The following is an 18280-nucleotide window of genomic DNA, read 5'->3' as shown; positions in this document are numbered from 1 at the left end:
GGGGAGGACAGCCAGCAAGATGACAAGGCGCGTGGCTGTTAGATGCTGCAGCCAGGGGAACATCCTCAGTGGGATGGGGTCTTGAAAAATACACGGCGGTTTAATATTGACATGATGCTGTTGGCTGGATTCACAGTGAATCCCCATCCAGCCCCTGATCTAGGCTGAAGCCGGCTGCGGACACAGGTTTTGTGCAAATGGGGTTTTCGAGAAAACCCGGAGGGACCGAATCCATCTGAGCTGCTGTGAGCTGGACCTGTGTTGCCAGCACAGGAGGGAGCCACAGTCCAGGGACCTGATTTAGTGGAAGTAGGAGCTCAGAGCCACAGGTGGCCAGGACACTGTGGAACCCCAATGCTTCTTCCCACGTCTCCCCATCCTGGCTTTCCACAGAATCTGCAGCCATCTCAAGGAACACTGGACTTCCCAGAGCATCAAAGGCCACCTTCTCTAGATGGTAAAGGATAGCAAAACCCCAGCTGGGTCCCATTTATGGAAGGTCTCTTTCCTCCTTGATCTTGCCAACCATCATTCTGCAGCCACCTTTGGCACGTAGCTGTTTGGAAGGCAGGAGAGCACGGTGGGGGAGAGCGGGGGTTCCCCAGCCAGACTTGTTGGATTTTGGGCCTGGCTCTGCCACTTACTGTGTGGCTTTGGACAAGTTATTCACTGTTTTTTTTTTTTTAAAGATTTTATTTATTTATTTGACAGAGAGATCACAAGGAGACAGAGAGGCAAGGCGGAGAGAGAGGAAGGAGCAGGCTCCCTGCTGAGCAGAGAGCCCGATGTGGGACTCGATCCCAGGACCCTGAGATCATGACCCGAGCCGAAGGCAGCGGCTTAACCCACTGAGCCACCCAGGCGCCCAGTTATTCACTGTTTGAGCCTCAATGTATTCATCTGTAAAATGGGAGTGATGCTACTCATAGTCTGCTGCACAGAACTTTTGCGAGAATCGAATATGGTACTGCAAGGAACTCAAGTGTTGGTATGGATGGTTACTTTCCAGAGGCCCGTGGGTTCCTGACCTCTGCTCTAGCCTCCCTGGAACCCTGTGTGTCTTGGCTCGGAAGGGACAGAACTTCTTCCTTGGGCTGCCCATCAACTCTTAGGAACATAGAACGCGTTAGGAACATAGAACACCACTTACACACTAAGTGCTGTATTCTACCGCTTAGACTTTCTCCAAGGGAATGGGACCGTTCCACAGCCCATCCCAGCTCCTGGAATCACCCAGCCCCCAAGCACAGAGCCACTACAGAGGGGAGAGTGGAACTGTCCTCCTAAAGGGAAGGCAGCCTTTTAATGGGCTCCGTGTGATAGGCAAGTCGGTATTGCTGTTGAGATGGTGGGGCTGAGAACAGCCTCAAGCCCGGGGGCAGCTCCTGAGCAAGGCGGGCAAAGGGACTCGGACTCAGCATTCTGCCTTTGGCTGTGAGGCTCTCTCTTCTGCGATCTGGCTTGAATGCATCCGAAGAACTTGTGCTCTTCCGATATACTCTGGGAGAAGGGAAGACATCCTTCAGGTGAGTCAGGAGAGGACAGGGAGGGGCCAGGCCCCTAGCTGGGAGCTGCTCAGGAGACCTGGGTGGACCTGCTCTCCCCACAAGACCCCAGGCAGATGTGGGTCAAGGCCAGATTCTGCTCTGGGCTCTGCTGGGGACCTGGAAGGAGCCAACCCCCTTCTCAGAGCTTCACCTCCCCCTCCCTTTCTCCATCCAGACAAAAAATACCTAGAGAGCAAGACAGCCAGCCCCCTTAGGATCCCTTACAGTCTAGTGGGGGAGAATACTATACATGGTGGGTAGCTGTCCTCTTCAGCCCTTGCCAAAGGCCCCAGGATGATGCTGCAGCCTCCTCCCTGGTCTCCCCCACCCCCTGGCCCCCGACAGTCCATTCTTTACTGGGCAGCCAGGGGTCCCCCTCAGGTCCTGCTCATAAGGCTCCAGGGCACCCCCACGCCCTCTGCGTGGGACCACCGGTCCCGCCCACCTACCCCATCTCATTTCTTACTTCTGTCCTGACCCACAAGGCCCCAGGCACCCTGGCCTATGTGTGATTTCACCCACACACCAGCACGTGAGAGCCCTACTTCTGGGCTCTCCCTAGACCCACATCGGGCTGGATCCTACCTTTTGTTCGGCTTAAGGAGCCCTCTCCCCACCCTGCCAGTCCTCCCTACTGTCCCTCACTTTACCTTTTTTTTTCCCTTATGGCACCTGGCCCTCTCCGATGTTTATGTTGGCTGCCCTCCTCCTCATAAGCCCCGTGGCCATGGAAGCCCGTCTGGACTCTTCCCCAGAGCCTAGCTTACAGCTGCTAAGGAAGCCTCTTGAATGAGTGGAGAGATGAATGGACAGAATGGGCAGCTTCCTGGGACAGGGCCTTATCTCCAGGGTCCTTGGATCCCCCGGGCATACAGCCAGGGTGGGCCTCGGGGAGCCCCCAGGATGACCTGCTGCCTGGGATCTTACCTGGTTTGTCGCCTTTGGGTAGGGACGGTGTCTTTATCTTCTTCAGGGATTGGCTGTAACAGACAGAAAGATAAGGCTGGGAAGGTGAGGCCGGAGCCCACTGGGGCACAGTGGCAGGGTGGTTGGGGCGGGGAGGGAAGTGCTCCAGGGAGACACCTGAGAACCCAGTGCAGGGCCAGAGCGAGAACCCAGGCCCTCAAACCTAAATGAGCACAAGCCCCAGCCCCCAAGCTGCAACCACCCTCAAACTCAGCATTCCCTAGAGTGAGCCATTCCTGCCTTCCCTTCCTGACTGTCCCCACCCTCTCTCATCGGCTCCTTCTAGTTCTACCAATCCCAGCAGCGTTCCCCGAGCTCTACTGGAAAAACTCCGGGAGGCCTGTCAAAATGACACAGCCCCTGGTTCATCCCCAACGTGCTGTGTTAGAATGTTCCAGAATCTGCATTTTTCACAAGGTCTCCTGCAAATCTGCGTGCTACTGGGCTGGGAAGTGAGACTAGCCCCAGGCTTAATCCCAGCTCTGGGGTGGACCCCCCGGGTGACTTTGGACCTCCATGTAGCAGTGGCTTAGGCCGAGTTTTCCAATTTGTAAAATGGGGGTGTACCACTGCCTCCACAGATGGTAGTGTGGGCTGCAGATACGTGAGACATCTGCCAGGGTCAGGCAGTGTAGTGGGCATGTATTACTGCCAGATCCATCGCTGACACCTGGCCCTACACACCTGCTTTGTGAGGACTTCCCTACTCTCCCCTTTCCCTGTGTCCTTCGGCCGTGGGAGGCACGTAACACCCCGGTAAGGGACTTCTGCTTGCCTGTTAGCTTTCCTTCTCTACTTGTCTTCCCAAAGACCGAGAGCAGAAGGGTTCCATGTGGCTCCTCTGGCCCTTGTCTTGCTATAGCTGACACAGGGCGCCCCTAGGGCATCCCCCAGAGCCAGCCACGGAAGCCTGGGCTGTAGCACAGGCTGATCTGGGGATCCCCAGGGGAGGGGCTGGGCCTTCTCCTCCTCCAGCACAGGCTCAGTGAGCCCAGGCTGAGGCCAGCACCCAGATCCCTTTTTCAGACCACCCCAGCCTCCCCTGGGAGGACAGGTGGATGAATGTGAGGGAGCAGCTCTGGGAGCAGGGGGGCAGGTGAGGGGTGTGGAGCCCACCTGTAGGGTGGTTGTTGCCTCTCTTGAGAAGGTTCTTGGACTTCGTGGAGCTGATGGAGAAGTTTTTCCACCGGGAGAGAGTCTAGGGGCTGTGGAAGGAGCTGAGCCACCGCTGTCTGCAGGAGCCCCAGGGCCAGGTCTTTCTCTGCAAGCATAGCCGGGGGGGGGGGGGGCACGGTCTTCAGTGGCAAGACCCATGCTGTCCTGTCCCCATAAGGGACAGGCTGGAAGCAGGGCCTCCAGCTCTTCTGCCCAACCCTGACCCAGGACAGCTCTCTCTAACCTTCTGACATTCTGCGTCCAGGTCCCCTTTTGGGTGGGGGGGCTTTCTCTGTCCTGGCCCATATGTGTGGAGAACACCCAACCCTTCCCCACTTTCTCTCACTGCAAGGTCACATGCCCGTACCTGTTCTTGGCCCCCTCTGGCCCAGCCACCATGCTTCCGGGCTCTCTCTGGAAAGCCCCCTGGGGACCTGCCTCCTTCCCCGCCTCCCCTCCCCCACTCCCTCCAGCTCCCATCAACACTCCTCAACCCCCCCACTTGGATACACCTTCCACCCACCATCCCAGTGTGTGCATGTGCGTCCGCTCATGTGTCCCTGTGCATATGCTGTGCCTGTATGTGCATGTTTCCCACAGCGGCGGGTGTCTGCTGAAGACAGCTCTGGACTTCTCCCTGCCAGGTGTCCAGGGTGGTGGTCAGCCCGAAGCCCCCTCTGAGAAGCAGGGGGGTGGAAATCCTGCTGAGGGAGCAGGAGGAGGGAGCAGGGGCACTGTCCTGCTGGAAAAGGCTAGTTTGGGGCTCCAAAAAGCAGCAGCAGCCCAGGGGGATGGATCTGGGTGGGAGCCGAGTGACATCCAGAGAACAAGGCCCTCAACAGCCTCCAGTCCGAGAACGCCCCGGGCACCGGCCGTGTCCTCACCCTTTGGAGGAGCGTACAGGAGCCAGAACTGGATGGCGCTCAAGGAGTCTGTCTGCAGGATCTGACAAAGGAGCTCCAGGATCTGCAGGCAGGAGGACAGGCCCCGGGTCAGCGTGTCTGGTAGGCACGTCCCAGCCGGCAGCACAGGCCCCTCTCCCACAACGTGGGCTCCCAGAGCCACATACTTGGCTCCACTGATCCCCACCAAGGTCCCTGCCCCGTGACTTCGCACTTTACAAAGCACTTTCTGTCCCACCAGTCCCGGAGGAAGAGTCTTGAGGACACCCATCCAGGAGAGTGCGGCAGAACCAAGCTTCTGAACCCTGTGTGTGGACGCCTCCTCCCTGAACCCCATGTGGGCTGATGGTGCCCCAGAGTCCCTCACTGGAAGGGCAGAGTGTGAGCGGGCCGCGTGGCCTCTCAGAGACGCACCGAGTCTCGGATCCCTGGGTCCTGGGCGTGGGGATTTCAGGAACCCCACAGGCCTCCCCTCCCTGGAGCTCCCAGGGTCTGGCGACGCTAGCATAGAGGTGGGGTGATCGGAGTGGGCGGGCTGCGGCTCAGGGCTGGCTGGCTCCGCAGACTGCCCGACCTGGGACTCCGTCTGGCCCAGTGGCGTGCGCACTTCACACTCAGCCGCTTCCTCGGCCTCGGGCGTCACTGCTACTTTCCGACCCTCTTCCCCCTGTGTTCTCCAGGCAAGTGTCATCCGGGGGAGAGCCAGCTCTGTGTCGAACGGGCTACGGGGGCTCCCTAGGCCGAGCTGCTGATGGCGGCTGTAGCTATGGCCGGCTGGAGTTGGGGCTCGCGGTAGCAGGTGGAACCCTTGGAGTCCTAGGAAAGTGGGGTCCCCTCAGTGCTTGACAGTTGGTCTTCCCAGGACCTGGGGGGGCCTGTCAGTCCCCAGCAAGTCTGCCTCATCCTCAGCAGAGTGGGAACCGGGCTGAGAATCTTCCCAGGCCTCTGCCGCCTAGGGCACCCCCTCGGTCCCAGATACCCACTTGTTGCAGTGACTCCCACCCTGGGTCTGCCCCTGGGCCCTTCTCCGTTCTCCGCGTCCAACTTACCTGCCCTGGACCCCCTCCCCACAGGACCCGAGAACCTAATTCCAGGCAAGGTGAGGCCGCCCTATGGTGGAGAAAGTGCTGTTCTAGTCCGGGTTGCGCCGCTCCCTCTCTGGGGGCCTGGGCCACAGAATGTCACCTGGCAGGGTCTTAGCCTTGCCATCTGTGGAATGGGGATTCTGGGCCCTGCCTACACTATCCATTTCAGTCGACCGTGCAGTTCTCCAAAGGACTGCAGGCTTGGAAGCGCTGGTCATGGGGGGGGGTGTTAAGAAACTGGCTCTGTGTGTAACCTTTTCTGGAGAACATGGATGCTTTTGGAAAGGGACGGCGAGATAGCTTTAAGCCACCGGCAAGAGGCAAGGACTCATCTCAGGCCTTGACTGGGAAACTTGTGCAGGCAGGGCGGGGGGTGGGGGTGAGTCTGTGCGTCACTGTGGCAGAGACCAAACCCCTCCAAGTGTGGGAGACCGTGCTGGGACTGGCCTGGCTGGCTGCAGCCCAAGGCAGAGCAGGGCATGCTTTGGGGACAACACTAGGCAGGACCTTCCTCTCCAGCCACTCAGCCACAGCGGCTCCCTTCCTGAACTCCTCCAGCGCCCCCGCTGGAACAGCCCCTCTTGACAAGACGTTCATGCTCCGGGCGTGGGTGGATCATGGAACTAAAGCCCTGAGCGGGGAAGGCCTTCAAAGAGAGGGAGAGCCTCCCACAGAAACCTGGATGCAACAGGGGGTTGGATCCAGGGGCTGGACTCCCAGGTCGGGAGTTCCTGAGGCTGACGGTCTCAGGTACATGTGTCCCCAGGAGAGGCCACGCTGCCTTTTTCCTTTTTTTTTAAAGAGGGAGAGGTGGGGGAAGGGGCAGAGGGAGAGGAAAAGGGAGAATCCCAAGCAGGCTCCACCCCATTATGGAGCCCAAAGTGGGGGTCCATGCCACGACCCTGAGATCATGACCTGAGCCACCCAGGCGCCCCGAGAGGCCACACTTTAAAGCACACTTGGAAGTTTTTAAGCTCCTAGTTGGGATTGCTGGGAGCCTGGGAGCAGCAACCCCCATGTTCTCAGCCCTCAGACCAGGCCTCCATCGGGCCGTAGCTCCCAGCGTTCGTTCCCAGGGCCTCACCAGCAGCTCCTGATCCCGCAGGACAATGGTCTGAACTCCTCCATCTTTGCCAGAAGGATAAATCCGGGGGCTCTGGCGGGAGTGGCGGCGACCAACGGCTCGGGTGGAAGTGGGGATGAGCCTCCCGGTCTCGGCTGAGTACTTTGCCCCCTGCTCCCGCTGAGGTTCCTCCTTCTGCTGGGGGCAAAGTGGCCAGAGACTCCAGGCAGTGAGAGAGAGATCGAGCGAGATCAAGAGAGATCGAGAGATCGAGAGAGAGAGAGCGCGAGCAGGGGGGGGGCCTCAAGAAAGAAGGCAGAAGGGGCCCAGTCATACCTCTAGGGCATTCCCACCCTCCTGAAATCCCAGCATCACCAGATTGCAGGAAACTGGGAGGATGACCAGGCCAGCCCGCCCTGTTCTAGACTCCTCTCCCCAGCCAGAGGCCCCTCTATAGCCCAATTCCTTCTCCTGGAACTTGAATGCTGGAGCCCCTGGCGGTCCTCTGAAGTCCTCGTACTTCCTCCTAGGGAGACCCTCCTTCCCTCCCCTCCCCCAAGCCCATCATAGATTTGAAAGCAGTATCCTGGGCCATGGTCCCCATCGCCTACCTTAACTCCCAGGTCAGCTGCTCCCAAGTTTGTCCCCCAGAACTTGGCATCTTTTCTTTGCCCTGGGAAACCCTCCTGAGCCAGGCCTGTGGGTACGAGGCCTGGGACCTCCTACCCTTGCAACCCAGTAGACTGGGGCATACTTCCTATTTTATTTGTTTGTTTACTTGTTTATTTATTTTAGAGAGATCAAGAGAGCTCCTGTGTGTGAGCAGGGGAGGGGCAGAGGAAGAGGGAGAGAAGCAGACTCCCTGCTGAGCACAGAGCTCCAACGTGGTGCTCCATCCCAGGACCCTGAGATCAAGAGTTGGACGTTCAACTGACGGAGCCACCCAGGCACCCCTATACTTTTCCCCATTTTCAAGATAAGAAAAGTGAGACCCAGATTGCTTAACTGAGTTGCTGTGAGCATTGCACTGAGTTAGCCACAAAGCAATCAGGAGAACTCTGTTGCCCCAGACAAGGGCGGAGCCAGAGTCCGTCCCAAGGGCCACACCTGCCTCAGTCCCTTTCTAGCTACCTCCAAGCTGCCTCCAATTGTCTTTACTGAATTACCAGCAAATGGCACCCATGAGGTCACCCCATCCTATTTGAAATCCTTCAGTGAATCTCCCCTCCTTATGAGATCCGGCACTACAGTAAGTTCAGAAATTAAGAACAAGCTCCTCTTTTTGTCCACATTCAAAGTCGGCCCCTTCTCACACTTCCCCCCTTCCCCCCTCCATGGCTGCCCACGTATCCCTGCACGTCAGCCCGGTCTCTAAGGATGTCTTGCCTTTCTTTCCCAGCTTCTGCGGTCTTGTGCTGCAGGCCTCCCCTAAGGACGCCTCCCTTGTCCACTTCTTCACATCCCCCTTCTGTTACGAACCCTTCCTGGATTTCTCCACCCAGCCACCTTCTCTTCTCCTCCAAGCCCTTGCCGCGACCTTCCCCCTTCAGGCCGGTGTTCTGTAGCCCCCTCCTCCCTGGGCCGACAGCCCCCCACCTCTTGTGGACATGGGCTTTACTGTCCATGAGGAGGGAAGCCCCTCGGGAGGGATTTTGTTACAAAGAGATGGACCCTCTGATCTCTTCCCGGACGGCGCCTTTGATCCACACCCACCTCTTTGCTCTTCAGCTCATTTTCCTTGGTGAAGACGGCCACCCGGGAGGCCAGGTCCTTCAACTCCTTCTTCCAGGTCTCTGGGAAGACACTGCCAGCTGATATGTGGGGTCCTCCTCCCCGCCCTCTCTGTGGTACCCAGCACTGGGGGGAAGCGCCTGGTCACCTCCTCAGCCTTCCCAGCCTCATGTCTTACAGGGAAATGGGGAGGCAGTGACCTTGAAGGAGGGAGGAGGAACCCCCCCCCCCCCGCACCTTGGTGCAGTCACTACTACGTTGATACCCTAGCCTGTGGCTTCACTGGGGGATGCTGGAGATGCTTGGCTCCCTGTGCTAGGAAGTGTGCGGGTTAATCCAGCTTTGCCTCCTTCGGACACTGAGGCCAGGCCAGAGACCCAGTGTCTGTGCTGTACCAGTCACTCAGACATCCACCTGTTCCTGGCGAAGCTGGTCTGGGAGCAGGCTGGCGACAGAGAGCCTCGGAACCCTCTCTGCTCTGCACCACTGTCCTGGTTCCTCCCTGGGGCCTCTCTCCACACCCACCGGTGAGCTTCCCCTTGGCCCGCAGGGAGGGGCAAGGGCCTGGGCAGGGCCATGGCCGCCTGAGAGCTGCCACTCCATCTCTGGCTGTCTGCTCCGACGGCCCAGTGACGGAGCATACAAGCTACTCAACATTTCCAGTATCATTCCTGTCTCTGGCTGTCAGTCACGTGACTGTGGCCCCCCCCTGCCTCTCCTCTGATGGTTATTACTCCTCAAATACCTCAAATCTGAGTAGGGGCCATATTTCTTAGGACCTGGGGAGGGGGTGGGGAAGAATGCAGATGCTGCTGCCTGAGGAAATGTGGAAAAATCTAGGGTACCCCACGGGACCCCACCAACCTAAGAGCTCTTTCCTTCCCAGGCACCTGGAGAGAGAGGGGTTGCTGCCCAAGTACACACCAGAGGAAAGCTGAGGCTCCCGATTGGACTGTGGGTCTCCAACGGGGACAGAGATGCCAGGCATCCCCATCAGACAGCGGGATAAAAGTGTGACTCGAGGCACGGGGGCCAGAGAGAACTCGTCTCTGACGACACAGACGGGCTTCCCGGTGAGATCTGCGAAGGGTGAGAGGCCGTGAGGAGGAGAGCCTGGGTGGACCCTAGGAAGCCTGGGAGACTGGGAGGCGGTGGGCAGGGAGAGCACTGAACCCGCTTCTTCCAGTAACCACAAAAGCCCATAGATCACTGGAGCTGGGAGATCCCGCAGCCACGGAGGCCCTACCCACAGGGACATTACAATAGACAGTGACAGGCTCACCCAGCGAGTCAGGTGGAGGTGAGCTAGGAACCCAGGCTTTCTGGGACCTTAGTATTGGGGTCTTTCTGATGTTCTAGGACAGAGCAAGGAACTGCAGGTGTGAACACACAGAGGCAGACAGCTTAAAGAGGAAGGCATGGGGGTGCGGCGCTAAGCCACAGTCTGTGACCAGAGGGGCCTGGGCTCAAATCACAGGGAGTGGTAAGAGTTAGCCAGACCCCCCTGGAGAAAACTCCTTGCCATCTGTCAGCCTGTGCCAGGCAGCCTGGGGGATATGGCGAGCTGCTTACACACAAGGACCCTGATGCCTTACAGTCTGACCATGTATTATCGTCCACCGTGAAGCTTTAAGGACCAGCCTTGTAGGACCGAGCATGGTAGCTCACTCTGTCCTTTCAGAAACATTCTCCTTTTTGGCCAGGGGTCCCCTCATTCTCCTGGTCCCTTCTAACTCGCAGGCCACTCCTCACCTCCTCTGCTCCTTCCTTCTCACCAATGGCGTCCCTCCTAGAATGGCCACATCAGGGTCTCTTGCCTGAACTCTGGGCCCAGCTGCTTACTCTGCCCTTCCACCCCCGTGCCTGAAAGTCATGTGCAGTCTTGCATCTCCCAGGTCCTCACCAAATTCCCAACCCCCCTTCCACCCGGCTTGAGCCCTTGCTTTGGGCTCTTTTTGCCTCAGTCCATGTGACTCTGGTTTTCTAGCCATCAGGCCCAGCACCTGGGAGTCATCCTTGACCACTCTTTGCCTTTCTCACTCATTTCTAACCAGTCTGCAAATCCTGTTGGCTTCACCTCTGTAGGTCTCTAGAGCAGGGCTTCTCAGTCTTCTACTGCTACCTCCTTGGTCCATGCCACCCTCCAGACAGCGGCCAACATGTCACTCCTGTCACTTCTTTGCTTTTGCCCCTTCCCATGGCTCCTGTTGCCTCAGTGAGATGGCTCAATGGTAAGTGGGTGACCTCCAAGGCCCACGTGCTCTGGACCCCCATCACCTCTCTGGCCCATCTCCTTTTTACCCTTCCTTATTCTGCTCCAGCCACACTGGATTCCTTACTGACCCTCTAACAGAGCCAGGATGTGTGCCGCAGGGCCTTTGCACTTGCTGTTCCCACTGCCCGGGACATTTTTCCCCCCAATATCCACAATATCCCTTTAGTTCTTTGCCCAAAGGCCATGCTATTGATGAGGTTTCCTCCCCTCTAGAGCCTTGGCGCTTTCTACACCCTGACACCTTATCTGTTTCCTATCCTTTCTCACCAGAGTCAACTCTGTGGGGTCAGGGACTGTCTTATTCACTGTCATATCCCCAGCGCCTAAAATGTACCTGACCTGTAGTTCACACTCAATAGATGGCTAAGTGGATTAATTGGCTTGAGTTTCAGAACAGAGTACAGTTCTGGGGCAAAACATTTATCCCTTTCCCTGAATCCTAAAATGGGAGGATTGGCAATGAGGAACATGGTCTAGGACTAGACACTCAGCCTTGGAGCCTGTTCCCTGGGTCAAGTCTTTGCTTGACCAAGTGCTTGCAAGTGGCCAAGGAGCTCTCTGACCCCGACCAAATCCCCACCCTTTCCGGGTCTCAACTTGGAAATGGGGGCTGACACTTCCCTTTCCCATTTTTAAGATGGCCCCACCACCTCCAGCCGGGCCCCTACCCACCCCAGGTCTACCTTGGATGTGGGTCACACGTTGTGGGTGCGGGTGGTGTCGGGAGAAGAAGGAGTGGTGGCTGAGGCGGCCAAAGCGGTAGGCCCCAGGGGTTTGGGGCCTGGGGGTCCTCAGTGCCGTTTGGATCAGCTGGAAATCCACAATCCCTGGGATCATCAGTTCTTTCTGCGGCCTGCCGTCCCCGTGGCTCCTCGGCCTGTGTCCTGACTTCTTTTCAGGCTCAGCCCTTGGACTGAAGAAGATCAAGGAGAAGCTAATGGAGCCTCCGGGCAGCAGTGCCCACCCGGCTTGGAGCTCGGGGCTTATCTGGAGTCTATTACCGAGACACTCTGAAACGGGTTTCCAGGATCTCACTCCCACTCCCCTGGCACCCAAAGCCGGCCTCTCCCGGGGTCCACTCCCAACTGGTACAATCCAGTCTCAGGGAGCTTCCTGTCTTCCTAAGATGCCTTCGCAGGGAGCTCGAATCTATTTGAGAGAATTCAGATGGAATCTCTCGAGACCTCAGTTTTCTCCCACAAACCCTCTGTCAAGCCACAGGGAAGAAGCCACAGACCCACCTACTCATCCAAATACCTGGGTAGAAGCAAAGGGACCTTATATACACAGACACAGCAAGGGCCTGTCCCCAAGCTGACTCTTGGCAGCCCAGGAGAAGCCAGCTACAGGCAGCCCCCTGGCCCCCGTCCCCCCAGGCAGTCTTGGCCCAGGCATCCAGAGGCTAAAGCTGGAGCATGGAGGCCAGATGGCGCCAGCATGTCCTTCTCCGGGGGGGGGGGGGGACCCTCCCAGGAGACGCAGAGCTGATGGGGTAGCCTTCAGAGTCGCAATGCTGCAGGGAAGCGTCAAGCTCTTGCTCTGCTTTGCTGGAGACAAGCTTCTCAGGTTGTCTGTCCTCCGCCCTGCGCCCCTGCCCTCCGCTGAGGATGCCGGGCCCTGCCTCTGGAGGAGGAGCTCGAGGTCAGTCCAGCAAGGTTCCAAAGGTGGGGTGCTCTCCGCCTGGGGCCTGGGGGGGCCACCTGCCTGCGCGCTGTCTGCACTCCCTTCTCCCGCTGGCCCCGGCTGAAGGGAGGCCCTCTGGAGAAGAGACGGACTCTGGATATGCTAAGCAAGGTGCTCTGCCCCGGGACCCTCTGAGAATTTCGCTGACCAGGCCCCTGAGTTTTCTGTGCCGTCCTCGATTGGCCTCTAAGGGATCTGGGGCTTAAAGAAATAAAGCAAACCTTCTCTGAAATTTGCAGTTACCTGGTGGTCCCCTACCCCAAGTGATGGAGGAAGTCACCCCTCAGAAACCCCAGGAATTCTAGTACTAGGTGCTTCAGCTCCCCGTCACCATGTCCTCTCCCACCAGGGAGGGACCCGGTTTGTGACCTGTGCTAAACTCAGGCTCAGGAACCCATGGGGACCTGGCTGAGGGCGGCGGAAGTCGAAGCCCTTCAGTCTGCTGGGTTCCCCCTGGCCACCATTGTCTCCCACCCCGCCCTGCCTCCACCACCCCCTTGGTCAGCAGCGGGGGGGCACACGTAAGAGGGGTCTTACGTCATTAGTGGATGTTCAGCCAACTGGGTCTTCACTTGTGTAGCCATCGTAGCCTTTCTGACAGAATAAAGGGCAGTGCACCTACTACTAGTGCTGGAGATGGACGGCAGGAACTCTCATACACTGATGGTGGAAGTCTAAACCGGAACACACACTTGGGGGAGAAAAATTGACAATATCTTGTAAAATTGAACATTGGCATGTTGAACTGGCACAGAGCGCTCAGCCGTTCCTCTCCCTGACATGTACCCAGGGAGGCCCTTGCGGTGGTACCACGGGGGCTATATGTAAAAATATTCAGACTAACATCATGCAAATTAGCCAACACCTGGCGACATCCCAAATGTCCGATGGTGACAGGAACGGGCAGATGAGCTGTGCTGCATGTGGACAATTGAGCATCATATTGCCATGACAATGAACCACAGCTACGCAGAACAACATGGGTGAATCTTAAAAATATAATGTGAGGTCAAGGAAAGCGAGTCCCAGAAGCCCCAGAGCCCGAGATTCCTTTTTAGAGGTAGAGTTCAAAGGCAAGCAAAAGTATCATAAATGTGATACAATAAGGGCGGGGGAGCAAGAAAACAGTACGCACAAAATTCAGCTAGTGGCTATTTCTGAGGAAAGTAAGGGAGGGGGGATGGGATGGGAGGGGGCGGGTTAGATTGTTAGTGGTGCTGTTCTAGTTCTTGGCTTGAGAGGCGCCTTTGCCGGTCGGTGCTCATTATAAAATGAAATAAGCTAATTCGGTGACATGGATGTAAGATGATAGGTGTTGAAGTCAAGAATTATGATTGGGGCCGCCTGGGTGGCTCAGTGGGTGAAGCCTCTGCCTTTGGCACAGGTTATGATCTCAGGGTCCTGGGATGGAGCCCCGCATCGGGCTCCTTGCTCAGAGGAGAGCCTGCTCTCCCTCTCCCACTCCCCCTGCTTGTGTTTCCTCTTTTGCTGTGCCTCTCCCTGTTAAATAAATAGAAAAAATGTTAAAAAAAAAAGAATTGTGATTGGTCTAAATCTATGGACCTGAATATAGCTATATATATGCATATATGCATAATATATACACACACATACATATACACATACACGTACATATACACATATAGTACACGCACAGATATACATGTACACATACAAATACACGTGAACACTCACACATACACATGTACATAAGCACACACATGTACACATTTATATAGTATGTGCATGTATACATACATGTACACACACACGTGCACACATGCTTATATATACACAGACATACACACATGCATATACACACATACACACATACATCTACACAATACACACACATACACGTACATATACATGTGCATAACATACATATACATATGCACACATACAGGTACATGTACACACAGCACATATATACGGTCACATACAAATACACACGAACACACATACACATGCACATGCATATATGTGCACACGTGCACACACATACAGTATACGCATATACACATGCATGTACACATATACACATACACATTTACATAGACACACATACATAGACACATGCACATATACATATACACACAGCATGCACATACATGTACACACATATACACTTGTATACACATACCTATACACATGTACACGTACATGTACACACATATGTACACACATACACAGGCACATATATAGCACACATATACAGGTACACACAAAAATACACGTGAGCACACATGCACATACACATGTGCATTTACACGTACATGTACACACGCATACAGTATATAGATCTCTAGATCTATCTGTCTATATCTCTCCAAAGTGCAGGGTAGTGATGGGGTTGGGACAGGAAGCCAGTGCATTCTGAAAATGAACTCTCAGTCACAAAATCTGCAAAGGACCCAGAGAACTTCAGGGCCAGCCTCTCAAGCACTCCTTGAGTTCAGGGAAGGGGAGACTTTCAGGCGTCCTGCCTTTAAGTCTCCTGGTCTCTTCTCTAAAGAGCAAAACAGTCGGCAGAACTTCCTTGGAAGGAAGCTTTGGACATCCTTGGTTATGGGGGCTGGGTCTAGAGCACTCACATGCTGCAGGCTTGAGGACAGGCCATTTGGAAGCCCAAACCCATCTGCCTACAGGAAAAAGTACTCGTTAGAACAAAGACTTTCAAATGCTTTTGACTGTGATCATACTAAGAAACTCCTTCCTAGATCCTGATTCACACACACACGTGCACACACATCTGTGTATGTGAAACTGAAGCAAGAACATTCTAGAGCAATCCTTACCCTTGCCACATAGCATGCACAGCACTATTTTCATCCTACTTCTTGTTTTCATTTCGCAAATGTTAGCCGTGACCAATTACATTGATTTTATAAGCCACAAATGGGTCATGACCCACAGTTGCAGTAGAGGTCAACAGGGACTGAAGCAGGCCTGTCTTTTCCAGAGTGGGACAGGCCGGGCCCTGCTGTGTCTGCTTCTGTCCTCACTCCCCTCTCTGCCTGGCCCCCAACCAGCTGGACACAAGGAGTCCAAACACTCACACCCATCCTAAGACAGACCTTCCCTTTCGGCATCTCGGCCTCTGGAGGCCCTCCCCTGGCCCCTCTGTCTGGCTCTAGTGTCCATTTCCTCCCCGGGAGACATCCGTGGTGGACTCACCGGGGCAGGTGCCTGCTACGGTCCGTGTATGAGAAGTCCCCACTGCCTGAGCAGAAAGGAGTGAGAGGACACATCAATAGGCAGGCAGGCTCACTGGTTCTGTGGGCAAGCCTGTTGGCTTTGTGACCACGTAAGCCACTGGTTGCTAGGCTACCCCTGCCCCACAACTCCAGAACCACTCCCCAGCACCCCTCTCCTCACCAGCTCCTCTGACCCCTCCAGGTTCCCTCCAAGTTCCTTCTCCACCTGGCACTCGGCATTTTCAGTGGGGGCCGAGGGAGACAATGAGAGTCGGGGGCCGGTTTCAGTCAGCAGGAGGCAGACAGAAAAACTGGCAAAGAAGGTTGGTGGAGGTTGGTCCCAGCTTTGTCAGCCCAACCAGGCCTGATGCCACTCTAGAGAGCTCTGCTTCCCACACATCCTGTTTCTGGGGGTTGATTGGCAAGACAGCTGTCTCTTAGCTGGAGAGAAGGAGGCTGCCCAAGTGACCCAGAGCCTCCCTCCAGCCCTCCTCTGGGCAGGATAACGGGGTGGGAAGACTCTGGTTTTTAGCTGGGCAGGGGTTTCAATCTGATTCGGACACTTCCTAGATGTGGCACCTTGGGGAAGTCACCCGTGCTGCCAGAAACATGGAACAGTGGTAAGAAGGCTTGGTTTGAACACCAGTTCTGTTACTTGCGAGCTGTGTGACCTCAGACAGATTACCTGATGTCTCTGAACTTCAGTTATCACATCTCAGAAATGAACATGCTCATGGGATTGTTGGGAAGACAGAGTGACTTCATGCACATTGAAGTGTTTAGAACAATGCCAGGCACTCAGTATGATCTCCTACATTATTGCCTTCTCTGAGCCTGTCTGACGGGGCAGCCTCCTCTACCCCTGGTGTCCTTCTGAAGGACGAATGAGCTCAGGGAATTCAGCTACCTAGTCTTTTACCTGGCGTACACGAGATGCTCGAAAATGGTAATAACAATGCTCATTAGTATTGGTGTCAGGATGGACGTAGGATTTTTTACTATATATACATACGTAGGTGGGATGAGTCCTTCGTCTGAGAACTCCCTTGGGTAATTCACTTGATTGCTCTGAGGCTCAACTTGGGACACCTGTAAAGTGAAGTGGGTCTCCTTTTGTCCGCAGGGTACGATGAGATCAGGCACTGTGAGGGGTGCATGCCGGTTCTATGAACTAAGGGAGCGTGTTTGATGCTGTGTCCTCGGCTAGGAAGGAAGGAAAGGAAGAAGGGAAGCTAGAGGCAAACCCAACTCCTTCAGGAGTTCTGCTCATCCCAGCAGAGGGTGGGGATTCCAACAATGGTGGTGACCCACTGTGGGGCGGTGCCTGATCTTGGCCTGGCCCCCAGTGCTCCTCCATCCATACAGGTCAGCATGGTCTCCATGTAAGTGTAGCTTTTCCCGGGCCTGTCTCTGGGGGAATAAGGAGACCCCTTTGAACCCATTCTGCAAGATCCTTCTTCCACGTTTCTGGGGTTGTAGCAACTATTACGATAAACAGTACTGTGTTTGAAAGAAGAGAAAACTTCTTCCCTGCCCAGTCCCTCCCTGTTGCTTCCACCCCACTTTGGGGGGTTTCCCACCAGATGACCTGAGGCAGCTGAAACTAAAGCCCACCTTCCCTTTCTGATTGTACCTCTTACGCTTCCACTGTATTCTTCAGAACCCAACAGTGGGGTCTGCATGTAGATTGATCTGTGGGGGTGAAGGGAGTACCTTAGGGAATGCCTTCAACACTGGTTTGTGAGGCTGATAACATAATTGCTAAGCAAACCCTCCTGACATCATCTTTATGGAGCATCCAAGGCAGGAAGGTCTGTCTGCCTGGAAATGCTCTGAAGCTTGGTCCTCCTGCTCAGACATCTCAGTTATGAGAGGAGAAACATTACATTTTATGGAGCACTTTCTATGTGCCAGGCACTGTGCAAATCCTTTTAGACCTGTTATCTCATAATCCTAGAGTTGAGGAGATTAATGATCAAAGAAATCCTGAGTTACAGGTATTATAATTATTTCTAAAATTTCCATTTGGTTCCTTATAGCTTCTATTACTTTGCTAAAACTTTCTATTTTCTTTTCCATCACTTATCTCCAGTGTGTTTCTCATTGATCATTAGAACATTTTTTTTTTTTTATCATGGCTTCTGTAAAATCTTCCTCAGATAATTCTAACATCACTGTCCTTTTGGTATTGGCATCATTGGGTATTTTGAGGAATTTCTCCAGAACATCAACATTTTCAATTGTATCGCATAGGTCATATCTTTGTATTGTTTCCAGGAACGATAGTGATACCCATTGTTTCATTCCAGACACTGGACTGGATTTGATCTCTCTCTCTCCCTCTCTCTTCCTTGATAAATCCTGCCAAAGATTATTCTTTTTTTTTTTCTTTTTTAATCAGTTTTTTCCCCTCAAAGAACCAATGTTTAGGTTTTCGGTCCTCTTTATTTAATTTCTTCTACTTTCTTGGGGTCTACTTTGTGTTCTTTTTACAATTTCTCGATAGGGATACTTAGCTCATTGACTTTCTGCTTCCTTCTTTTCAAATATAGTCTACGTATAGTCTACGTTTGAGGCCATCACAGCTGCATCCCACGTGGCCTTCCAGTTTGTAGGGGATCAATGCCACTTTAATTTGCATTTCTTCAGTCAGATTGAGCATCTTTTGTCCTATGC

At 54.7% G+C, this 18280-nt stretch overlaps 1 protein-coding gene across 4 annotated transcripts; it reads right to left on the bottom strand.

Annotated features, from left to right (window-relative positions):
* Nucleotides 1–1270: 1270 nt before the first annotated feature.
* TBATA (thymus, brain and testes associated) lies at nt 1271–13031 on the bottom strand. Of its 4 annotated transcripts, XM_032878001.1 has the most exons (12): nt 12945–13028; nt 12429–12608; nt 11408–11637; nt 9374–9529; nt 8432–8511; nt 6740–6913; nt 5620–5680; nt 4985–5386; nt 4553–4634; nt 3630–3774; nt 2475–2527; nt 1271–1500 (listed from the first exon to the last, which is right to left on the bottom strand). In XM_032878001.1, the coding sequence occupies exons 1-12, from the start codon at nt 12989–12991 to the stop codon at nt 1284–1286; spliced, it is 1827 nt and encodes a 608-aa protein (XP_032733892.1). In that variant the 5' UTR covers nt 12992–13028; the 3' UTR covers nt 1271–1283. The 4 variants fall into 4 exon arrangements, with proteins under 4 accessions (XP_032733892.1, XP_032733897.1, XP_032733907.1 ...); XM_032878006.1 differs by lacking the exons at nt 4985–5386; nt 5620–5680 and having other exon boundaries at nt 1323–1500; nt 12945–13006; XM_032878016.1 differs by lacking the exons at nt 4985–5386; nt 5620–5680; nt 12429–12608 and having other exon boundaries at nt 1323–1500; nt 12945–13030.
* Between the last annotated feature and the right edge of the window lie 5249 nt (nt 13032–18280).

The sequence above is a fragment of the Lontra canadensis genome, unplaced genomic scaffold (assembly GCF_010015895.1).
Source record: "Lontra canadensis isolate GAN:19392208 unplaced genomic scaffold, GSC_riverotter_1.0 scaffold3, whole genome shotgun sequence".
NCBI classification, from domain to species: Eukaryota; Metazoa; Chordata; class Mammalia; order Carnivora; family Mustelidae; genus Lontra; species Lontra canadensis.
This window is presented reverse-complemented; position numbering and strand designations above follow the sequence as displayed.

Excerpts from the sequence above, each read along its gene's own strand:
- TBATA (XM_032878001.1), bottom strand. The coding sequence starts at position 12,991 with ATGGCTACACAAGTGAAGACCCAGTTGGCTGAACATCCACTAATGAC. Across the intron at positions 6,914-8,431 it reads ATGAGCTGAAGAGCAAAGAG|AAGGAGGAACCTCAGCGGGA; the intron begins GTGGGTGTGGAT and ends TGCCCCCAGCAG. Across the intron at positions 3,775-4,552 it reads CCTGTACGCTCCTCCAAAGG|AGAAAGACCTGGCCCTGGGG; the intron begins GTGAGGACACGG and ends CTATGCTTGCAG.